At 43.8% G+C, this 19,905-nt stretch overlaps 1 protein-coding gene across 3 annotated transcripts in view; it reads right to left on the bottom strand.

Moving 5' to 3' along the window:
* The window catches only part of LOC115114499 (laminin subunit alpha-3-like), a 114,230-nt gene that overhangs the window by 27,901 nt on the left and 66,424 nt on the right, over positions 1-19,905 (bottom strand). For 2 of the 3 annotated variants that reach the window (XM_065013456.1, XM_029642778.2), the window contains exons 20-35: positions 17,455-17,611; positions 16,806-16,974; positions 15,849-15,991; positions 15,631-15,734; positions 9,979-10,135; positions 9,610-9,773; positions 9,293-9,401; positions 8,994-9,091; positions 5,334-5,535; positions 4,931-5,057; positions 4,336-4,475; positions 2,585-2,700; positions 1,269-1,480; positions 879-1,083; positions 425-569; positions 93-233 (exon numbers count right to left, since the gene is read on the bottom strand). In XM_065013456.1, the coding sequence (XP_064869528.1) occupies positions 93-233; positions 425-569; positions 879-1,083; positions 1,269-1,480; positions 2,585-2,700; positions 4,336-4,475; positions 4,931-5,057; positions 5,334-5,535; positions 8,994-9,091; positions 9,293-9,401; positions 9,610-9,773; positions 9,979-10,135; positions 15,631-15,734; positions 15,849-15,991; positions 16,806-16,974; positions 17,455-17,611 (2,389 nt within the window). Of the gene's footprint in view, positions 1-92; positions 234-424; positions 570-878; positions 1,084-1,268; positions 1,481-2,584; positions 2,701-4,335; positions 4,476-4,930; positions 5,058-5,333; positions 5,536-8,993; positions 9,092-9,292; positions 9,402-9,609; positions 9,774-9,978; positions 10,136-15,630; positions 15,735-15,848; positions 15,992-16,357; positions 16,494-16,805; positions 16,975-17,454; positions 17,612-19,905 lie in introns of all 3 variants that reach the window. The other variant, XM_065013455.1, reaches the window with a different exon arrangement.

Genomic DNA, 19,905 nt, shown 5'->3' with positions numbered 1-19,905 from the left:
ATCAATGAAAACACCTTTAAATCTTCACACACACATATACAAACACACAACCATACAAATGCATGCACACACACACACACACACACACGCACCTTCCCCCTGCGTTTGCGGGTGCTCTGACACTGGCTGTTGGCTCCAAAGCAGAAGCAGCTGATGCAGCCCCTGGGGTGGGAGGGGTCAAAGTGGAAGGCCCCATCTCTACAGGCATCACAGAGGGCTCCCTGGACGTTTCTCTACAACAACAGAAAAAACATGTTAAACTGCGAAAGCCAGTGGTCAAAATATTGTTATGGCGTATGTAAACACTTAAGGGAATTATATGGCAGTGTACAGAGTCTTCCTATTTGTAAATGTACACATACAGTACTGTAGATAATCATTCTTCCTTTTACAAGTAGTATATTTATCGTGTATAGTCAGTCACCTTGCAGAGGCACTGTCCTGTGTCAGGGTGGCAGACGTCTGCTGTGACTCCTCCCTGGTTACAGCTACATGGGAGACACTCAGGGAACCTGTAGAAACCTGCAGCGCACCGGTCACACTGGCGCCCCCCGATCCTGGGCTTACATCTACAGGCACCCGCGCACGTATGTACACACACACACACACACACACACACACACACACACACACACACACACACACACACACACACACACACATACACACACACACACACACACACACACAAAGCATGTCAGAACAGGGTCAAATTTAAAGAGCTATGGTCACACTTACATTTTATTTGGAGGGAATAGGCATATACGAATAAACACACAATAATCTAACAATAATTCACAATCACCACATATGATACACACTGGCATTAGTGACACATACAGTATGGTGTATGTCAGATCAGACAGAAGGCCACTCACATGCATTGTCCGGTATCGCGGTCACAGTCTCTCCCTGCGTTGGGCCTGACTCCGCTGGGGGAGCAGTCACAGCCCTCACAGCCCACTAGAGGGTGGTAGCTAAATGTCTGGCTCTCACACACATCACAGGCTGGCTTCACTGTCTGGGGCGGGCAGATACACTGGCCTGTCACCTCATGGCACAGCCGCTGGCCACACTCACAGGCTGAAGGGGAACAAAGGATATAGACAGGTTAAGGTAGGACACTGTGTGTGTGTGTGTGTGTGTGTGTGTGTGTGTGTGTGTGTGTGTGTGTGTGTGTGTGTGTGTGTGTGTGTGTGTGTGTGTGTGTGTGTGTGTGTGTGTGTGAGAGAGAGAGAGAGACATTTTAGTAAGTCAAATCCACTCACGTTTGCAGTAGGGGAAGCCGTAGTATCCTGTGGCGCATCGTGTACACTGTCGACCAATGACATGGGGCCGACAGGGACACTGGCCCCCTACAGGGTTACAGGTGGGCCCCGTGGCTCCTGACTTATCACAGTAGCAAGGCAGGGCCCCATCACTGTAGGCTGCTACCAGGGAGCGTGTTGAGACTTGGCAGAACTGGGAGGAGGTTCTAGGGCTGTGGGAAGTTGGATCAGGACGAGAACATTCAGGTCAGGGGTCAATCAAAAAAAGTAATTCTGAAATTCTCCAGTTACAGTTTTTACATCCACACATTTAAAGGTAGACAAAGCAAAATGACATTTCCAAGAGCAGCACCCCAGATATTGAGATCACACAGTCACACACAGTAATTGCGCATGTGCACGGGTTCGCCTCACGCTGTTCAGAGCAAAGTAGCCAGGGCACCAAACAGTGGTGTTGTTGCGAAAATGTACCCACTATGATGTTTACTTTCTGTCAAAACGCTGAGTCTACCTTTACAAATGATTTAATACATTTTTTAAAACTTTTACCCCTTTTTCTCCACAATTTTGTGGTGTCCAATTGGTAGTTACAGTCTTGTCTCATCGCTGCAACTCCGTACGGACTCGGGAGAGGCGAAGGTAGGGAGCCATGCGTCCTCCGAAACACGACTCAACCAAGCCGCACTGCTTCTTGACACAATGCCCGCTTAACCAGGAAGCCAGCCACATCAATGTGTCGGAGGAAACACCGTACACCTGGCGACCATGTCAGCGTGCACTGTGCCCGGCCCGCCACAGGAGTCGCTAGAGCACGATGGGACAAGGACATCCCTGCCAGCCAAACCCTCCCCTAACCCGGGTGACGTTGGACCAATTGTACGTTGCCCCATGGGTCTCCCGGTCGAGGCCGGCTGTGACAGAGCCTGGATTCGAACCAGGATCTCTAGTGGCACAGCTAGAAACTGTGATGCAGGCCGAGTCTACCTTTACCTTTAACATGCATTGTAAAAGCTTGTAAAATATTGGAAAATTCACCACTGATCAACCACTAGAGGGCTTTATTTAGAATAACATCCAAGGACGGTATTGTGGATGGGATTCCCTAGGAAGGATATTCTGGTAATATATTAGTGTAGGAAGCAAATACCTCAAATATACTTAAGTTTCAAATAAACATCAAATGATCCTACAATATCAATCATACTCATTCATCTAATCGTCAAATCACTCAGCAAAGCAGTTGAACCCATTCCACAAGGCAGGTTGTTTTGCTAGGGCTAAGTCTTGAGAACACAGTCAGTGAACTGAATACTTACTCTATATAATAGCCTTGACCTTCACACTGTCTGGTGAAATCAGATGACTTATCCAGTGGCTTCTCTTTCAGTAGATCAGGGGTGTAGCTATCATCAGGAACCACCAAGATATAATCCTGAAGAAAAGGAACAAAACATAACAAATCTTGTCCAAACCAAACAATGCTGTTGGCTTATCTCTCTGAATTACTTCCACTTTGATACTTATCATAGCTTAAGAAACGGTTTTATCTGACAGACTTTAAATTGAAAAAAGGTTTAAAAACAAACAAAAGACTGGGCATTTCAGTGATACGTTGAGCTGTTTTGTTGTTGTTGGTCTGCAGTGGCATACTATGTGGGGTATGCTGCATTATAAACTGGGTGGTTCGAGCCCTGAATGCTGATTGGCTGACAGACATGGTACTGTATATTCGACTGTATACCACAGGTATGACAAAATATGTATTTTTACTGCTCTAATTACATTGGGAACCAGTTTATAAAAACAATAAGGCACCTCAGGGGTTTGTTTGGGGTGAAAAAAAGACTAAAATCACCAGTAATCTAGATAAAAATGTGTTTCATTTAGGAAATCTGTCCCCAAGTATTCCCACAAATAAAAACAAATAGACATAGGGTATGTAATCTTGTCTCTATGCAATTTTCTTTCTCTTTTTGGGCTTAAATTTGGTAAATTTGCAGTGTACAAATGATTATAATTATGTTCCGGAGCCCCAACCATCTACTCCGAACAAAAACATTTGCCCGCATCTAAATCTAGTTGCCTACCCCTGCTCTACAGCAAATACAAAGCTGTGTGTTTCACTTTGTTACAAGGTTGGAAAGCTCTAACAGTGTGCAGTGGAGTGTTGCCAGGTAGAATACAGTACTGCATTGTTGTTGTTTGGGACATGATATAACACAGAGGAGAGAGTCTCACAGTGCCAACCTTGTAAACCTCTAATACAGCATACTAAAGGCCGAGATTCTTGGCTCCTAAATTACACTACAGGCATCACCTAGTCTGGGTTTTCTTTAAGACAGGAATATATGTTCACCACCTTACAGTATGGGCAAAGATGATCAACTGACAAACTGTCTCTGTTCTCTTCTACGATCCACATTAACATGCTGCTTGAAATGAAGCAGCAATTTTTTATATATTTTTATTTTATTTATTTTACCCCTTTTTCTCCCCAATTTCGAGGTATCCAATTGGTAGTAGTTACTGTCTTGTCTCATCGCTGCAACTCCCGTACGGACTCGGGAGAGGCGAAGGTCGAGAACGGACTCGGGAGAGGCGAAGGTCGAGAGCCATGCATCCTTCGAAACACAACCCAACCAAGCCACACTGCTTCTTTACACCACGTACATCCAATCCGGAAGCCAAATGCACCAATGTGTCGGAGGAAACACCGTACACCTAGCGACCTGGTTAGTGTGCACTGCACCCGGTCCGCCACAGGAGTCGCTAGTGCGCAATGAAACAAGGATATCCATGCCTGGCCAAACACTCCCTAACTCCGGATGACGCTGGGCCAATTGTGCAGCGCCCCATGAGCCTCCCAGTCGCGGCCGGCTGCGGCAGAGCCTGGGCTCGAACCCAGAATCTCTGGTGGCACCTTAGACCACTGCGCCACCCGGGAGGCCATTGAAGCAACAATTTGGGCATGTATTCTTAGTGGTATGCTAGTATAGACATTGAACATTGCCAGAGTAAGGAATTGACCCAGTGACCATGACTGACCAACAAATTGTATGTGACTGACCAGAGTGAGAGTCTTCCTAGGTGGAACCTTGAGAGAGATGGCCAGGTCTTGCTGGGGAAGGTCCAGAGCAATGTGCCTCTCAGCGATGACCACCTTCCTGCAGCAAGAGACACCAGGGCAGAAGGAGGCGTTTACAAAGCCTGGGGGGAGAGAGGGATGTGGGGGAGGAGCAGAGGCAAGGTAAAGGAGAGAGAGGGAGGAGTAGAAAGAGGGAAGGGGAAAAGACATCAGTTGCGCCACGCGGTAATCCCTCCCCATCAACCCCCATTCCCATCAAAAGTGTGTCCGAGGCCTTTGATCATCTTGTCATGTGGGGTGAAAGTCAGATGCCTAATCTGCTCTTAAAAGAGAATCACCCCCATCACCAGAGACCACTAGAACCCCCCAAAACCTTTCCTTCTACAACAATACCATAGAATAAGGAACTTGCTACTATGTTTATGACAATTGATATCACATTCATTCTTTGTAGATTTCATAACATCTTGGACGGTGATGTCGGGGTCAGTAAGATCCTGTATCACATACACTCTCTATCCAACCATATCTATCTGGGTCAACCTCTTTATACACCCACATTGCGCACCAAACTCACCAGTCCAGGTGCGTCCAGCCTCCACCCGCACCTCTACAGGGAAGGCGGTGTGTTCAGGTTGGCAGTAGTGAACCACAAACACATACCTGCCAGGAGCTTCCACTCTGGCACTGAAACTGATCTCATTCTGGAGAAACACAACAGGATGAACACATGTTGAGAAACATCCTCTGGTCAATACCACAGAGACAGTAAGAGATGAGAGAAAGTGTGTTTGTATAATTTGAAACATGCTCATTATCTAACATACAGCTATAATATATTTAGAACTAAATATGTCAGAGTTACTGCCGTTAATGTTAGTGAAGCTGAGGGCTTCATGTCTCAAGCCCCACATGCTTTCCAGTGCCAGGTCCCACTCTAAGCAGCAGCAGCATTATGTGGGCCATCTCCATGCATGTACCTGGGGAGATTTTAGTAGTACCCCTTCACTCTGAACTCCAGGGAGAGGGAACCCCCCTGCCCCTGACTGTCGTCTCTGTCTCCACTCCTCAATCTCCCTCTGCTGGGGGACGACCCGGTGCGAGGAGAGGCGCCCGTCACGAGCTGCGTCCAGAACCAGAGCTGAGGAGGGCCTTTCATATTGGCTGGGAACACAGTACTGACTGGAGGGAGGGGTGGAAGGAGGGATGAGAGGAGGGGGAACAGAACAGATGAGGGGAAGGTTGGTTAAAGCAACTCTGAGGGCACATCTAAAGTGGCACCCTAATTCCCTATATATAGTGCACTACAGTCTTAGAAAAAAGGGTTCAAAAATGGTTCTTCGGCTGTCTCCATAAGTTAACCTTTTTTGGTTCCATGTAGAACCTTTTTGGTTCTGTGGAAAGGGTTCTGTCACGCCCTGACCTTAGAGAGACGTTTTATTTCTCTATTTGGTTTGGGCAGGGTGTGATTTGGGTGGGCATTCTATGTTTTCTATTTCTTTGTATTTGGCCGAGTGTGGTTCCCAATCAGAGGCAGCTGCCTATCGTTGTCTCTGATTGGGAATCATAATTAGGCAGCCTTTTTCCCACCTAATGTTGTGGGTCATTATTTATTTTTCTGTGTGTGTTTGTGTGCGCCACGGTTGCATCACGTTCGGTTTCTGTTTACCTGTTTTTTTTGTAAAGGTTTCACTTTATTAAAGCTGTGGAATTACATGCAGCCATTACATGGCTAATTTATGACAGGGAGTTTGAAGACCGTGAACGTGACAGAATTACCCACCACAAAAAGACCAAGCAGCGTGCGCCAACTTGGAGGTCGAGCTGGACCGGGCTGGAGATTATGGAAGGGGACAAGACCCATTCACGGAAGCCCGAGAGGCAGCTCCAAAACATTTTTTTGGGGGGGGGGGACACGGGGAGATTGGCAGAGTCAGGGTTTAAAACTGAGCCAACTCCCCGTGCTTACCGTGGGGAGCATGTGATCGGTGTTATGTGGTAGCATTCACAGGCCGGTGCACTCTGTGCATTTGCCGGGCGGAAGTGGGCATCCAGCCAGAACGGGTTGTGCCAGCTCTACGCTCGAGACCACCAGTGCGCCTCCATGGCCCAGTGTATGCGGTGCCTGCTCCACGCACCAGGCTTCCAGTGCATCTCCCCAGTCCAGTGAGACCTGTTCAGGTTCCATGTACCAGGCCTCCAGTATGTCTCCCCAGCCTGGTAAGCCCTGTGGCAGCTCCACGCACCAGGCTTCCAGTACGTCTCCTCAGTCCGGTGACACCTGTTCCGGCTCTACGTACGAAGCCTCTAGTGATGATCCATGGCACGAAGCCTCCAGTGATGATCCATGGCCCGGAGCCTGTAGTGATGATCCATGGCACGAAGCCTCCAGTGATGATCCATGTCCCAGAGCCTGTAGTGATGATCCATGGCCCGAAGGTGGGCCTGGGAGGGCATAGGTTCACCCACTGGGGAGCCAGGCCCAGCCAATCAGAATGCGTTTTTCCCCACAAAAAGGGCTTTATTACAGGCAGAAATACTCCTCAGTTTAATAAGCTTTCCAGGTCGCTGGTCTCAGACGATCCCACAGGTGAAGAAGCCGGATGTGGTGGTCCAGGGCTGGCATGGTCTCCGGTTGTGAGGCCGGTTGGACGTACTGGAAAATTCTCTAAAACAAATTTGGAGGCGGCTTATGGTAGAAGAAATTAACATTAAATTCTCTGGCAACCACTCTGGTGGACATTCCTGCAGTCAGCATGCCAATTGCACACTCACTCAACACTTTAAGACCCTGGTGAGGATGACAAGCATGCAAATGCAGCCAGTTGGACGTACTGCCAAATTCTCTAAAATGACGTTGGAAGCGGCTTATGGTAAAGAAATTAACATTAAATTCTCTGTCAACAGATCTGGTGGACATCCCTGCAATATGCATGCCAATTGCACACGTCCTCAAAACTGTGGCATTGTGTTGTGTGACAAAACTGCACATGTTAGAGTAGCCTTTTATTGTCCCGAACACAAGGTACAGCTGTTTAATCAGCTTCTTGATATGCTACACCTGTCAGGTGTATGGATTATCTTGGCAAAGGTTTTTTATTTCAGCTCATGAAACATGGGACCAACACTTAAATGTTGCGTTTATATTTTTTGTTCAGTATATATAAAGTGTAATATTGGAATGCAAACTCAAAATGGAATACATTTCAACTATATATCTGACATGGTACAGCTGCCTTCTTTTTTTAAGCCCATAAACGTGTGTCTGAGGAGAATACTTTTGTTTCAAAGTAGATTTGTTTAAGACTAATGTACCAAGAAACACTCTGTATGACCCTGATTTAGTACACTGCAGTAAAAGGTTACCTCTCCCTTTTTCTTTGTTCCTCTTACTGAAGTCTAATACTGGAGCCTGACTCCTTTCACAATCTGACAAAACATCCCTTTTAGTCAAACGCTCACTCTTTCTTTTCTCAGTTTTAAGTCCTTATCTTTGCTCTTATCACCAACACATGGCAAGCTTTTTGTTTTCTCAGGCCTGATCTTTTAATGCTGTCCCTCCGTATTTGTTTTAGTGGAAACAGCAGAGCACCATGAAAGTAAAGGCCTTCTGTAATGTGCATAAACCATCACCATCAAAGAAATTAGTTATTTCAAGTGTCTTGACAATAGATCCCCCCCTTCACTATTTTCAATAAAATATGAACTTGCTAATTGCCTTCAACAATAGTGGAGCCAGGCAGGCAGTCAATTTACAGTCAGTGGGTAAATTGGAGTAAAACACACAGAAAAAACAGCTGTACAATAACAAAACGGTTGCTGTTGACAGCTAGTCATCAGGAGCAAACATGGTAGTAAATCTTGACGTGGTCCCTGGCTGTCAGACCTGGGTTCAAATATGATTTGCTTTATTTCATACACTCGTTCCAAAAGTGCAGATGTGCACTTTTGGGACTATTCCATTGGTTCCATTGCACCAGGCAAGCTTAATCAAGCCCAGTTGTGCTTTGTGGAGAACAGAGGTGTGTGGGGAGAGGGCCTAGGAGAGGGGAGAGTGGATAGGAGCGGGAGAGGGGTTAGGAGAGGGAGAGGGTTTGGGAGAGGGGTTAGGGGATAGGAGAGGGGAGGGGTTAAGAGAGGAAGAGGGGTTAGGAGAGGGAGAGGGGATAGGAGAGGGAGAGGGGTTAGGAGAGGGAGAGGGGTTAGGAGAGGGAGAGGGAGAGGGGTTAGGAGAGGGAGGGGGTTAGGAGAGGGAGAGGGTACAGTCCATACATACTGTAGGAGAGGGGTTAGGAGAGGGAGAGGGGAAAGTGAGAGGTTGGCCCATAGATCAGACAGCTTCAGGTAGGAGACTCTGTGCCCTGCATGAGGAATGCATGGAATCACACCTGGAAAACAGGTGTGGAAGATAAGCATCTACAATACAACGGCTAGTATCCACCCCCAGAGACAGGGGTACTGGTTGCACAACAGCCGACTGCCTGTAAAATATAAAACACTACCTTTACTGCCACGTTTGGTAACTGCTGCTGATGACTAGCTGTCAAAGGCACCAGCTGTCTATTTTAGAGAGTGTTTGAAGAAGTCACTAGGTCCTCTGGCAATCGAAAAGCATATTATTATTATGTAAAATGGCTTACCTGTCCTCAGTGAAGCGTCCATGGATAGATACACAAAGCACCTTGGGGTCCACATACTCCATGGAGAACTCCTCCGCAGGCACTGCATACACTTTATACTGAGAGGAATATACAGTTAATATAGTGACAGGAAATAAAAGTATACTTCATTTGAATATAAACTTTATAAACTCACTTATAGGGACGGTACCCTTCCTCTTACTAAATAACATGCACACTTCAAAATAAGAAATGGACGACAAAGCAGAAGAGGATGCACAAGTTATTGTCATGCAATGAGAGGCGTAGTTCATTCTCACCAGCAACAGTGAGGCTGTGGAGGTCTGGAGAAGGAGCTCGGCCTTATGGGTAAGCTGGAACACTGCCATGCGATTTATTCCATCTACTGCCACACTCCGACACAGGAAGCTGTATTAGGTAAACACTCTCAATGATCAATGGCATTATAGAGCTGGAAAGCTGCATTAAAACAGGTTTATTACACAAATGACACACAAATGACTTGCCAAAACTGCCTCTCAAGTACATACGATATAAACAATATATTGTGTTCAAGAAGGACAGGAATGAATAATGCATGCATGAATACACACTCACATACAGTAAACCCACAAACCTGAATTGGCAGCTGTAGATGTTGGCTCTGGCCTGGATCTGGCTCTCTGATTGGCCAGTGATGATCAGGTTGACGTTCTGGACCGTGTCCACCTCGCTGGCATACTCCAGGACCAGGATGTAGGGACCGGGGCGAGACACACGCAGGTTCAGCTGTAACTGGGCCTACAGGACACACACAGACATAGGGGAGGTCAGATACATTCTCCCAGTGTCACACTGTCAACATACCGTCAAACTAGAAAATGTTTTTTAACCATAAACTATCCAATCATAGCAACGAAAAGTATGTTTGTGAGCGTGTTTGTGTGTGTGCGTATGTGCAAGCATGCATGTGTGTGAGCGTGGATCAGCAAAGACCTAGACCCACCTGTCTCCCGGTGAGAGAGGCCATGTCAGGGTGGTCTGGGGTGGGCCGGCGGACACGAGCCTGTCTGCTCCTGCGTCTCCTCCGGCTGGAAAACTGGCCCTGAGAGCCCAGCACAGAGCTCAACCTGTCCATCGCCACATGCTTATACAGCAGACAGCTGGACCAAGGGAGGGAGACACAAGAGTGGTTAATAGTCTGGGGATGGCATGCATTTAAAAAAATAAAAAAATATTGGAAAACACAGAGGAGACAAAGACAACATCACTCAGTCTACAGCATGTACAGTACAAATTTTTTTTTGTAAGATTTTATAAAAAATGTATTAACAACAAAACATACAAACAACAACATAACTCAAACATCAACTACATCACCCCTGCTCACAGTGATATGCTCACACCCCCATCTCCAGCACTTTTCTGACTCAAATAGGATTCTCAAGGTTGCTCTGATGCTGAAAATATTTTAAATATACATTTTGTGATAAACTTGCATAAAGTTGCATGTATTTGAAAATATCTACATTGGTCAGTCCAAAATGGCTTTTTAATGCTGTCATGGAAACAAACATATTTCCTATTACCAAGTAATTTACGGTTTCTACGTTTTCCACGTGGACCAATTTATGGGTGAATTCTGAATAGCTTATCCAAGGATTGTTCCACAAGGTTGTGTTTTTAGGGAGTGATGTTGGTTCTTGTAGAATCTGTTTCACTTTCTTCCATAATGTTATACTGTACTTAACTATGAAGTTGTTAATGTTCTTAGCTTTATCCTTCAAAAATAGACTCATGGAAAGATTCTGGGGATGAGCATGCGCATCTTCAATATGTACCCATAGTTCCTCTTTAGTGCATTTAATATGTCGCAAGTAAAAGCCTAATACAATTCCAAATCTAGAAGGTTAAAAGCAGCCTCAGATTTAGGGACATGTAAAACCTTCCTCTTTATTCTATGAGTTCCATTTGCCCATATGAAGTCTGTTATGACCGAGTATATTTTTTAAAAGAACGTCTTCGGTGGGTTAATTGGTATTTCCAAGAATAAGAATCTAAACTTTGGGAGCCATGCCATCCTGAAGAAGTTTAGTCTACCGTTTATGGGAAGACTGTTCCATTTAATAAGGTCTGGTTTCATATTGTTGAGTAATGGGATAAAGTTATCTTTATATCTTTGTTGTCACTTTTTAAACATCCTAAGTAATTGATATTTTTTGTAGTCCACTTAAAGGATTGCTGTAGATTATGAGTTATTTATATTTAGCCTATTGCCATTATTTCATTTTTTTCCCCACGTAAATTTTATATCCTGAGATTTTAGAGTATTCTGAAAATATTTTTAGCAGGGGGGCATTGACTTTTCAATATTGGTCAGGTATATCAGAAGATTGTCTGCAAATAAGTTTAGTTTATATTCATGTTTACCAATACTGATACCTGTTACCTGTGGGTCCTGTCTAGTGGTTCAATTGCCAGTACAAACAGGAGGGGGAGAGAGGACATCTCGGTCTTGTGCCCCTTTCTAAAGCAATTTCATCCGATAATGTATTATTTGTGTATATTTTTGCTTTAGGACATTTATATCATATTTTTATTAAAATGTACTATTTCAGATGGAAAGTTAAACATTTCCAAAGTTTTCAATAGAAAAGGCCATTCAAGACAGTCGAAAGCCTTTTCAGCATCAGCCATTATTGATAAATCTATATCTTGTTTTTTTTGCGTATCTTATTAAACTGAAACACGTTCTTGTGTTTATTTGTAAGTGTCATGCCCTGACCTTAGTATTCTTTCTTTTCTTTATTATTTTGGTTAGGTCAATTCAACGAACGTGACAGGAAGTGTATGTTTTTAATAAACCCTGTATGATGAATATGTATCAAGTCCGGTAAAATGTTTGCCATTCTATTGCTTATGAGCTTTGTTAAAATGTTATTGTCACACTTTATTCAACTTATGGGTCTGTAATCAGCAGGAGACTCCAGATGTATCTGATTTTAACATAACTGAGAACTCTTTGATACATTAAACTAGGAGGCACTGAATTGAGTGACGTGTGTTGTCATTTGTGTAAATGGGAGCGCTATTTTGTACAAAAATATGAAATAGAATTCTATGGGAAAGCCATCTATTCCTGGTGCTTTTCTCTGCCCCCATTTACACAAATGACAACAGTGTCTAATAATTATTTTTGGGTGATCCTGCTGTTTAATTCTGATTTTATATAGATTTTCTAAGAAGCTTTTAAAATTGTAATTAATCACGTTGTTGTTTATAATTAACACATCTGTATCTTTATCTTCTAAAATTATAACTGGTTTGGTGTGTATTCGTTTTGTGAGGGCTGCGAGAGTTTTACCAGGTTTATTTGTCATTATCTACCTGCTTGTTCAGACATTTTATTTTTGTCTTTACTTTGTAAAGATTGTTTTAAGGGGCTAGTTCTAAGATAATTATTAATTTAATAAAAATGTATAACTCAGATTTAACTTTTGTAGAGCATGAGATTATCATTCCCCCAATGTACGCCTTAAAATCATTCCAAATTATAATCCGGAACTGGCTTTTCTCCATGTCTACATTTGTAATGGTAAAGGTTTAAAAATATATATATTTACGTATGTAATACTTTTCGGGTCTTGAAGATGTACTCTGTTCATTCTCCATACTCTGTCACTAAGTGTATTTGCGATTGGTGTAATTAAGCATGATAACGGAGAAAGATCCTATATCACTATTTTATGGATTTTTGAACCCAGTAAATTTGAGTGCATTTTTGGAAATAAAAATGATTGAATAGCTTTTCTTACTTAGAGAACTTTTGTAGTTGGGAATGTCAGTCTCCAAGTGTCCAGTTAATTATTTACTGAGATAAAAATGTATTTGCCTTTTTTATTACGCCGTCTGTCAATCTTATAGAATATATGATTTAGGTCGCCTGCTAAAATAATAGTTCCTCTCTGGATAATAGTTCCTGTCTGGACATAGCTTCAATTCCATCTAAAACCACCAGATTTGCCCCTGGTGTGATATGTGTATTTGTCACCATGTAAGGTGTGCTCGGATATAAGGAAAAATGTGGTGTTCTTATTCATCAGGATGCCTACACCTCTGCTGTTACTACAGTAGGTGGCAGCATAGGCCTCTCCAGCACAGCTCCTCTTTAAATATTTGTTTTATTTCACCTTTATTTAACCAGGGAGGCTAGTTGAGAACAAGTTCTCCTTTGCAACTGCGACCTGGCCAACATAAAGCAAAGCAGTTCGACACATACAACAACACAGAGTTACACATGGAGTAAACAAACATACAATCAATAATACAGTAGAAAAAGTCTATATACAGCAGGTGCAAATGAGGAAGGATAAGGGAGGTAAGGCAATAAATAGACCATGGTGGCGAGGTAATTACAATATAGCAATTAAACACTGGAATGGTAGAATGTGCAGAAGATGAATGTGCAAGTAGAGATACTGGGGTGCAAAGTAACAAGATAAATAAATAAATAAATGCAGTATGGGGATGAGGTAGTTGGTTGGGCTATTTACAGATAGGCTATGTACAGGTGCAGTGATTTGTGAGCTGCTCTGACAGCTGGTGCTTAAAGCTAGTGAGGGAGATAAGAGTCTCCAGCTTTAGTGATTTTTGCAGTTCGTTCCAGTCATTGGCAGCAGAAATATTACATTTCTCCTTTTTTATTTTTAATGTAACTCTTGAAGGAAGACCACATCTGCTGTTCCAGAACCATATGATCCCCCCCCCCCCCCCTGTGCACATTCAAAGTAAAGTAAGTTGGATTTTATTGGTCTTTATAGAATCAAAGATTAAATATTTTAGCAGACATGTCATATGAGGGCGTTGGGCATTCCATGAAATGGGAGTCATGGTATGAATACATAGTTATTATATACATATACATAGATGCATACATGCATATAGAGCATGTGAGCATGTGATCTGAATAGACAGAACACACAAAAAAACATAAAGCAAAGTACTTCTTTGTACTTTGAGGCGCCTTTTTAGGGCTTTTAAGCTCCAACTCCTCTCCTAATGTACCAAAAGACTGGATTATGTAATTGGACGAAAAATGCCACTTAAGTACTGTGGTCAGTTTGTATTACCTTGTAAATTAAATTAACGTATAGTGGCTGATAGGGGTCTACTTGGGGAAAGTGGGTCCACTGAGAGTGTGTGTGTGTGTGTGTGTGTGTGGGGGGGTGATATGTTTAATATACCACGGCTAAGTGCTGTTACGCACGATGCAATGCGAAGTGCCTGGAGACAGCCCTTAGCCGTGGTATATTGGCCATATACTGTATCACAAAACCCTGAGGTTCCTGATTGCTACTTGAAACTGTTTACTTACGTAATTAGAGCAGTAAAAAAATTATGTTTTGTCATACCCGTGGTATACGGTCTGATATACCACGGCTGTCAGCCAATCAGCATTCAGGACTCAAACCACCCCGTTTATAATTCCTCTTTTGTATTGTCTTTCCATGTCGCTCATTGGCATCGGCTACTTCTATCATTACTTTGATAAGCTGGTCTTAGATATCATTGTATGTAGCCTAGTGTGTTTATCGCTTTTTCACACTTCGTTTCACACTTTGAAGAAGAGCAGTGAGCTGGAAAACTGGAAAAGGCTTCATCTGCGCTTGTGAAAACCATCTTTCATGTTCCTTTCCATACCCATAGCACTTCTGGGAAGCAGAGTTGAGACTTGATTCCTTTTTCTGCCATTGAATGTCTGATCGGAATGAATTGCTCGCGAGTTTTTTCTCAGCTTAAAGGACAGGTCCTGAACGAATCCAATGGACTGACTGTGGATTTGGATTTCCCCTGTGCCTGCAGAATGTTGATTTTGATCTTATAGTTCCACAACTTGAGAATTAACATACAACGGTATTTAACATTCTTCTGTTTCACGCCGATCCGATGGTATCGTTCCAGATTCTCTGGTGATATATCCACGCCAAGCTCCTCTGATATCTGTTTGACCATGTAGCTGAAAGGTCTCCTTTTTCCTTCTTCTGGTAAGGACAATATTCTCATGTTTCATCTCATTCTATTTTCTGCTGGTCCAGTTCATATTCTAAAGTCTGCAACCCTGTTCCCAGAAGGCAAATGTTGTTGCCTTGATCGTTCATGCGCACGCCTTGTGCATGTCTGACACGATAGACTTCACATTCTTTCAGAGCAAATCTACTTTCTTAACAACAGATTGTAACAGTTGGTTTGTTTTGGTGGCATTGAGAGCATTTTAGCCATGTTTTCCTGGATATCCTTAGTTGTTCATTACTCTCGTTTCCGTCTCCAAGTTGCTCCTTGTCTTTTCCTCTGAGGAAGCCATGGCTTGTTGGGTTTGTGTCGCTGCGTTGCGTTACCAACTGATTGGTTCGCGGTTGTACATAACTGACCACTCACTCTCTCCCAGTTGCTTGGGGATATATTGATCTGTCGATTTTAGAAGCTTAATTTAAACTCTGTTGTCTGGCTTCTACATTATAACCACAGTTTTGTCAGTACAAAACGGAGCTACTCACTCCCCATGCGTCCATACATTCAACAGGCACACTGTCTGGAGCCAACATTCACATGACAGAATAGTATGGCATGGTAAAGAGGATTGGGGGAACACAGGGATTACTTTGCGTCTCTGTTGGCGGTGGATGTGTACGTGCAGGGCTGGGTGATCTTCTCCTGGAGGACGGGAGCCTCGTAGTAATCACTTGGCAGCAGCACCACGTAGTCCTGGGAGGGAGGTGAAGAGCAGAGAGAGAAAATAACAGATGTATGATCTATCCCTCTACCTTTTTGCATCCTTATTTTCACGTGTGTATATGTTATTACAGATTCTGGTCTCACCAGTAGAAGCCCCTCTGCCCGGATGCGTATGATCCATTTCCCAGGGGTCAGAGAGAAGAGCTCAGAGAAGCCATCGCCAGGGACTGTGAGGTAGGCAGGGGAGGAGCTAGGAGGAAACACCACTTCCTTACTCTGACCTGACCCTGCAGGATACAATCAATCAGTCAGTCAGGATACAGCTGAATGCAGCTAAACACAGCAACACAAGACGCCACAGCTAACAGCACACATGTTGACATGTTTTTATGTAGTTCAAGGTACACTGAATATCAAGGGTGTGTCTAGGCACTCCATGCCATTTCAGGGTAGTAATGCATTGCCAAACAAAAAAGCAAGGATCAACGAAAGACTTCGATGACAGCTCAAACCCTTTAACAGCCTATACAGTAGGCTTATCTATGTACAGTATCTGTGTTTTTGAGGGTGTATGGGAGATAAAACTGTTTGTGTTCGATTGTTAGGAGATTAATATGACTTGTGTGAAGCAGGAGTTAGAGAGGCAGCCTTACCTTGGCCACCTCGAATATAGGTAGCCGTTACACTACCAGTCACACTGTCCTGGCTGCTGGGGTTAGCGTACCGCAGGACAAGTCGGAACAAGGATCGCCTTGCCTTGTCCACATGCACTGTTACTCTCACTTCACTCTGCAGGGACAGGAGTTAGACAGACTTATGGAGGGGGTGCAGGATGGTGGTGGTGGTGGTCGGGGGGGGGGGGGGGGGGTGTTACTCTCTACTGTTAGTAGAATAGAAGGCCATGCTGGTAGACAGCTGGAGATATAGAAAGAGTTAGAGGAGAAGAAGTGCAAGCAGTAAGCTAATATGATCAACAGAGGAGAGCAGAGCAGAGCTAGCCTGGTCCCATGACCACAGGAGTAGTAAGACAGCACAAACAGATCTAAGACCAGTTTAGAGCAGAGCTAGCTGGGCAGCAAAGGGGAAACACCCATCACTTACAGTCACAGCAAGAGTGAAAACCAAACTCGTCCACCACCAAGATCCTGGCTCGGACTAGCCCCCTGTGCCGCCGTCCCTGTGTGGGCCTGAGGGGGGTATTGGTGATGTAGCGAAACACTATGTGGAAGGGGCCGGGGAAACCCACAGCTAGCGATAGGATCACCTCTGGCTGAGGAGAAACAGGGGTGGAGTCTGAATTCATGGCACCCTATTCCCTATATAGTGTACTCCTTTTGACCAGAGCCTGGTGAAAAGTAATGCACTAAATAGAGAATAGGGTGCCATTTCAGAAACACCAAGGGTTAAGACTGACTGGGAGAATGGCCTGCTTCTTTCCAGAAAGCTACAACCAACATTCTCACCAACACACTCAAAAGAAAAACACAGCCACCACAACAACATTCACCACAAAACCCAACTACCATCCACGACCGCCAGACCCAATACATTCGACAGGTTCTAACCTGTAAGGAACCACCAAGAATATCCATCATAAGAAATGCTTGTAGGAGCACTTCCACAGAAAACGTACAGCAGAAATGAGGTTTAAAGCAAAAAGGAAAAAGCCACTACTAAATCATTGAAATGACAGGCAGGTCAGGCAAGCACAGACTGGAGGTCCTTTTATCAAGATCAACATGTGTCTTACCTGTGCTGGGGACATGATGGCGTATCCTCTCCAACTGAATTCCGGGAACTCCTTGGGGTCGTAGCCAAAGCGTACAGGCCTGGCGTTAGGGGTGATCCCATCCTCCACCTCATACCTCAGGTGGTGCAGGCTGGGGAAGTAGTAGTTAGGTGCTGGCCTGGTATTGTCAGACAGGAGGAGCGAGAAGGAGGGAAAGAGTAAAAACCAAACACTTAAACTATGTTTCATATGTTTGGAACATAATCATGGCAGTCTTGATTTATAATGCATTTATCCTATTATATGAAGATGACTTTTTCAGTTTGTTTCTTGCCATTCATCAGTATGTAACAACATTTGCTCCAAATCCAGGTTTCTTTCAGGATCAAGAAGAGCCTTAGGTGGTGGGCTTGGCCAGAGCATGGTCAGCTCATCGGTGTGGCTGAATTTCAGAGAACATTTTTGAGGCCCCCATCTTGGCGGTGTAGCAACATTTTAACATTTTTAAACAAATGTCCTGCAATTGTACAAATGCTCCATGGAGCTGAGATACATTTTGCAGTTTTAAAGCACATTTCATGTGGTTCTACATACTCTGCCATGGAGCTGTGTACTTGGGGGTGCTTTATTGGCTGCAGGAGGGACTGGTGCACTTTACAAAATAGCTGGCATCATGCGGCAGGAAAATTATGTGGATATATTGAATCAACATCTCAAGACCTGAGTCAGGAAGTTAAAGCTTGGTCACAAATGGGTCTTCCAAATGGACAATGACCCCAAGCATACTTCCAAAGTTGTGGCAAAATGGCTTAAGGACAACAAAGTCAAGGTATTGGGGTGGCCATCGCAAAGCCCTGACCTCAATCCTATAGAAAATTTGTGGGCAGAACTGAAAAAGTGTGTGCGAGCAAGGAGGCCTACAAACCTGACTCAGTTACACCAGCTCTGTCAGGAGGAATGGGCCAACATTTACCCAACTTATTGTGGGAAGCTTGTGGAAGGCTACCCGAAACGTTTGACCCAAGTGAAACAATTTATAGGCAATGCTACCAAATACTAATTGAGTGTATGTAAACTTCTGACCCACTGGGAATGTGATGAACGAATAAATAATTCTTTCTACTATTATTCTGACATTTCACATTCTTAAAATAAAGTGGTGATACTAAGACAGGGATATTTTACTAGGACTAAATGTCAGGAATTGTGAAAAACTGAGTTTAAATGTATTTGGCAAAGGTGTATGGAAACTTCCGACTGCTGAGCAAATAGTGCTTTTTGAGGTTGGTTCGGTTTTGGTTTGATTATTAATAATTAATTACGGTGTTCGACTTCGATATATATATATTTTTTACGTTAAATGCTCTATGCATTATGTGTTGAGTGCTGTAACAATAAAGAATGAATAAAAGTCCCATGATGCTAGTGATTGACCATTACTGCTTATCACTTACTAACCACCATTTAATCACATTGCTTTCCTTCAACATAATATTTCAGTTGTTGTGTGTATTACAATTGTGTTAAGACTATTTGATGACTTGATTATTTCATTCCAAGTCATCTCCATAGAGCTGCTGCCTATGCGGTCTGGCAAAATCACTATTTTAGTAGTTCTTCAAAGTAAAAAAGGCATATTTTTATGACTGCTGAATACCAACTATCAATCACTTAGATGATTTATTTTCAGATAGAGATAGCTCACGAAGCAACTGCTCTCTATCCCTCTCTTCTCTACTCTCCGTCTCAGACCAGACAAGTAGGCATGCAATGTATTATGGTCATTGTAGTTAATTACCACGCTTTCTCTGCTAAACTACATGACCAAGAGTATTTGAACACCTGCTCGTCAAATATCTCATTCCAAAATCATGGGCTTTAATTTGGAGTTGGTCCCCCCCTTTGTTATAGCAACAATCTCCACTCTTCTGGGAAGGCTTTTCACTAGATGTTCACTAGATTTCTGTGGAAACGTGCTTCCAACCAACCACAAGAGCAGTAGTGAGGTCGGGCATTGATGTTGGGCAATTAGGCCTGGCTTGCAGTCAGTGTTCCAATTAATCCCAAAGGTGTTAGGTGAGGTTGAGGTCAGGGCCCTTCCCCAAATTGTTGCCACATATAAAGTTGGAAGAACAGAATCATCCAGAATGTCATTGTATGCTGTAGCATTAAGATTTCCCTTCACTGGAACTAATGAGTCTGAACCATGAAAAACAGCCCCAGACAATTATTCCTCCTCCACCAAAATTTACAGTTGGCACTATGAATTGGGGCAGGTAGCATTCTCCTGGCATCCGCCAAACCCAGATTCGTCGGCCGGGACTTCCAGGTGGTGAAGCGTGATTCATCACTCCAGAGAACGCGTTTCCACTGCTCCAGAGTCCAATGACGCAGAGCTTTACAACACTAGCCGACGCTTGGCATTGCACATGATAATCTGCCTCTGGAAACCCATTTCAAAAAGCTCCCGAG

This window comes from Oncorhynchus nerka, linkage group LG9b, assembly GCF_034236695.1.
Source record: "Oncorhynchus nerka isolate Pitt River linkage group LG9b, Oner_Uvic_2.0, whole genome shotgun sequence".
NCBI lineage: Eukaryota > Metazoa > Chordata > Actinopteri > Salmoniformes > Salmonidae > Oncorhynchus > Oncorhynchus nerka.
Note: the sequence above shows the minus strand (reverse complement) of the source record. Positions and strands in the feature narration are given on the sequence as shown.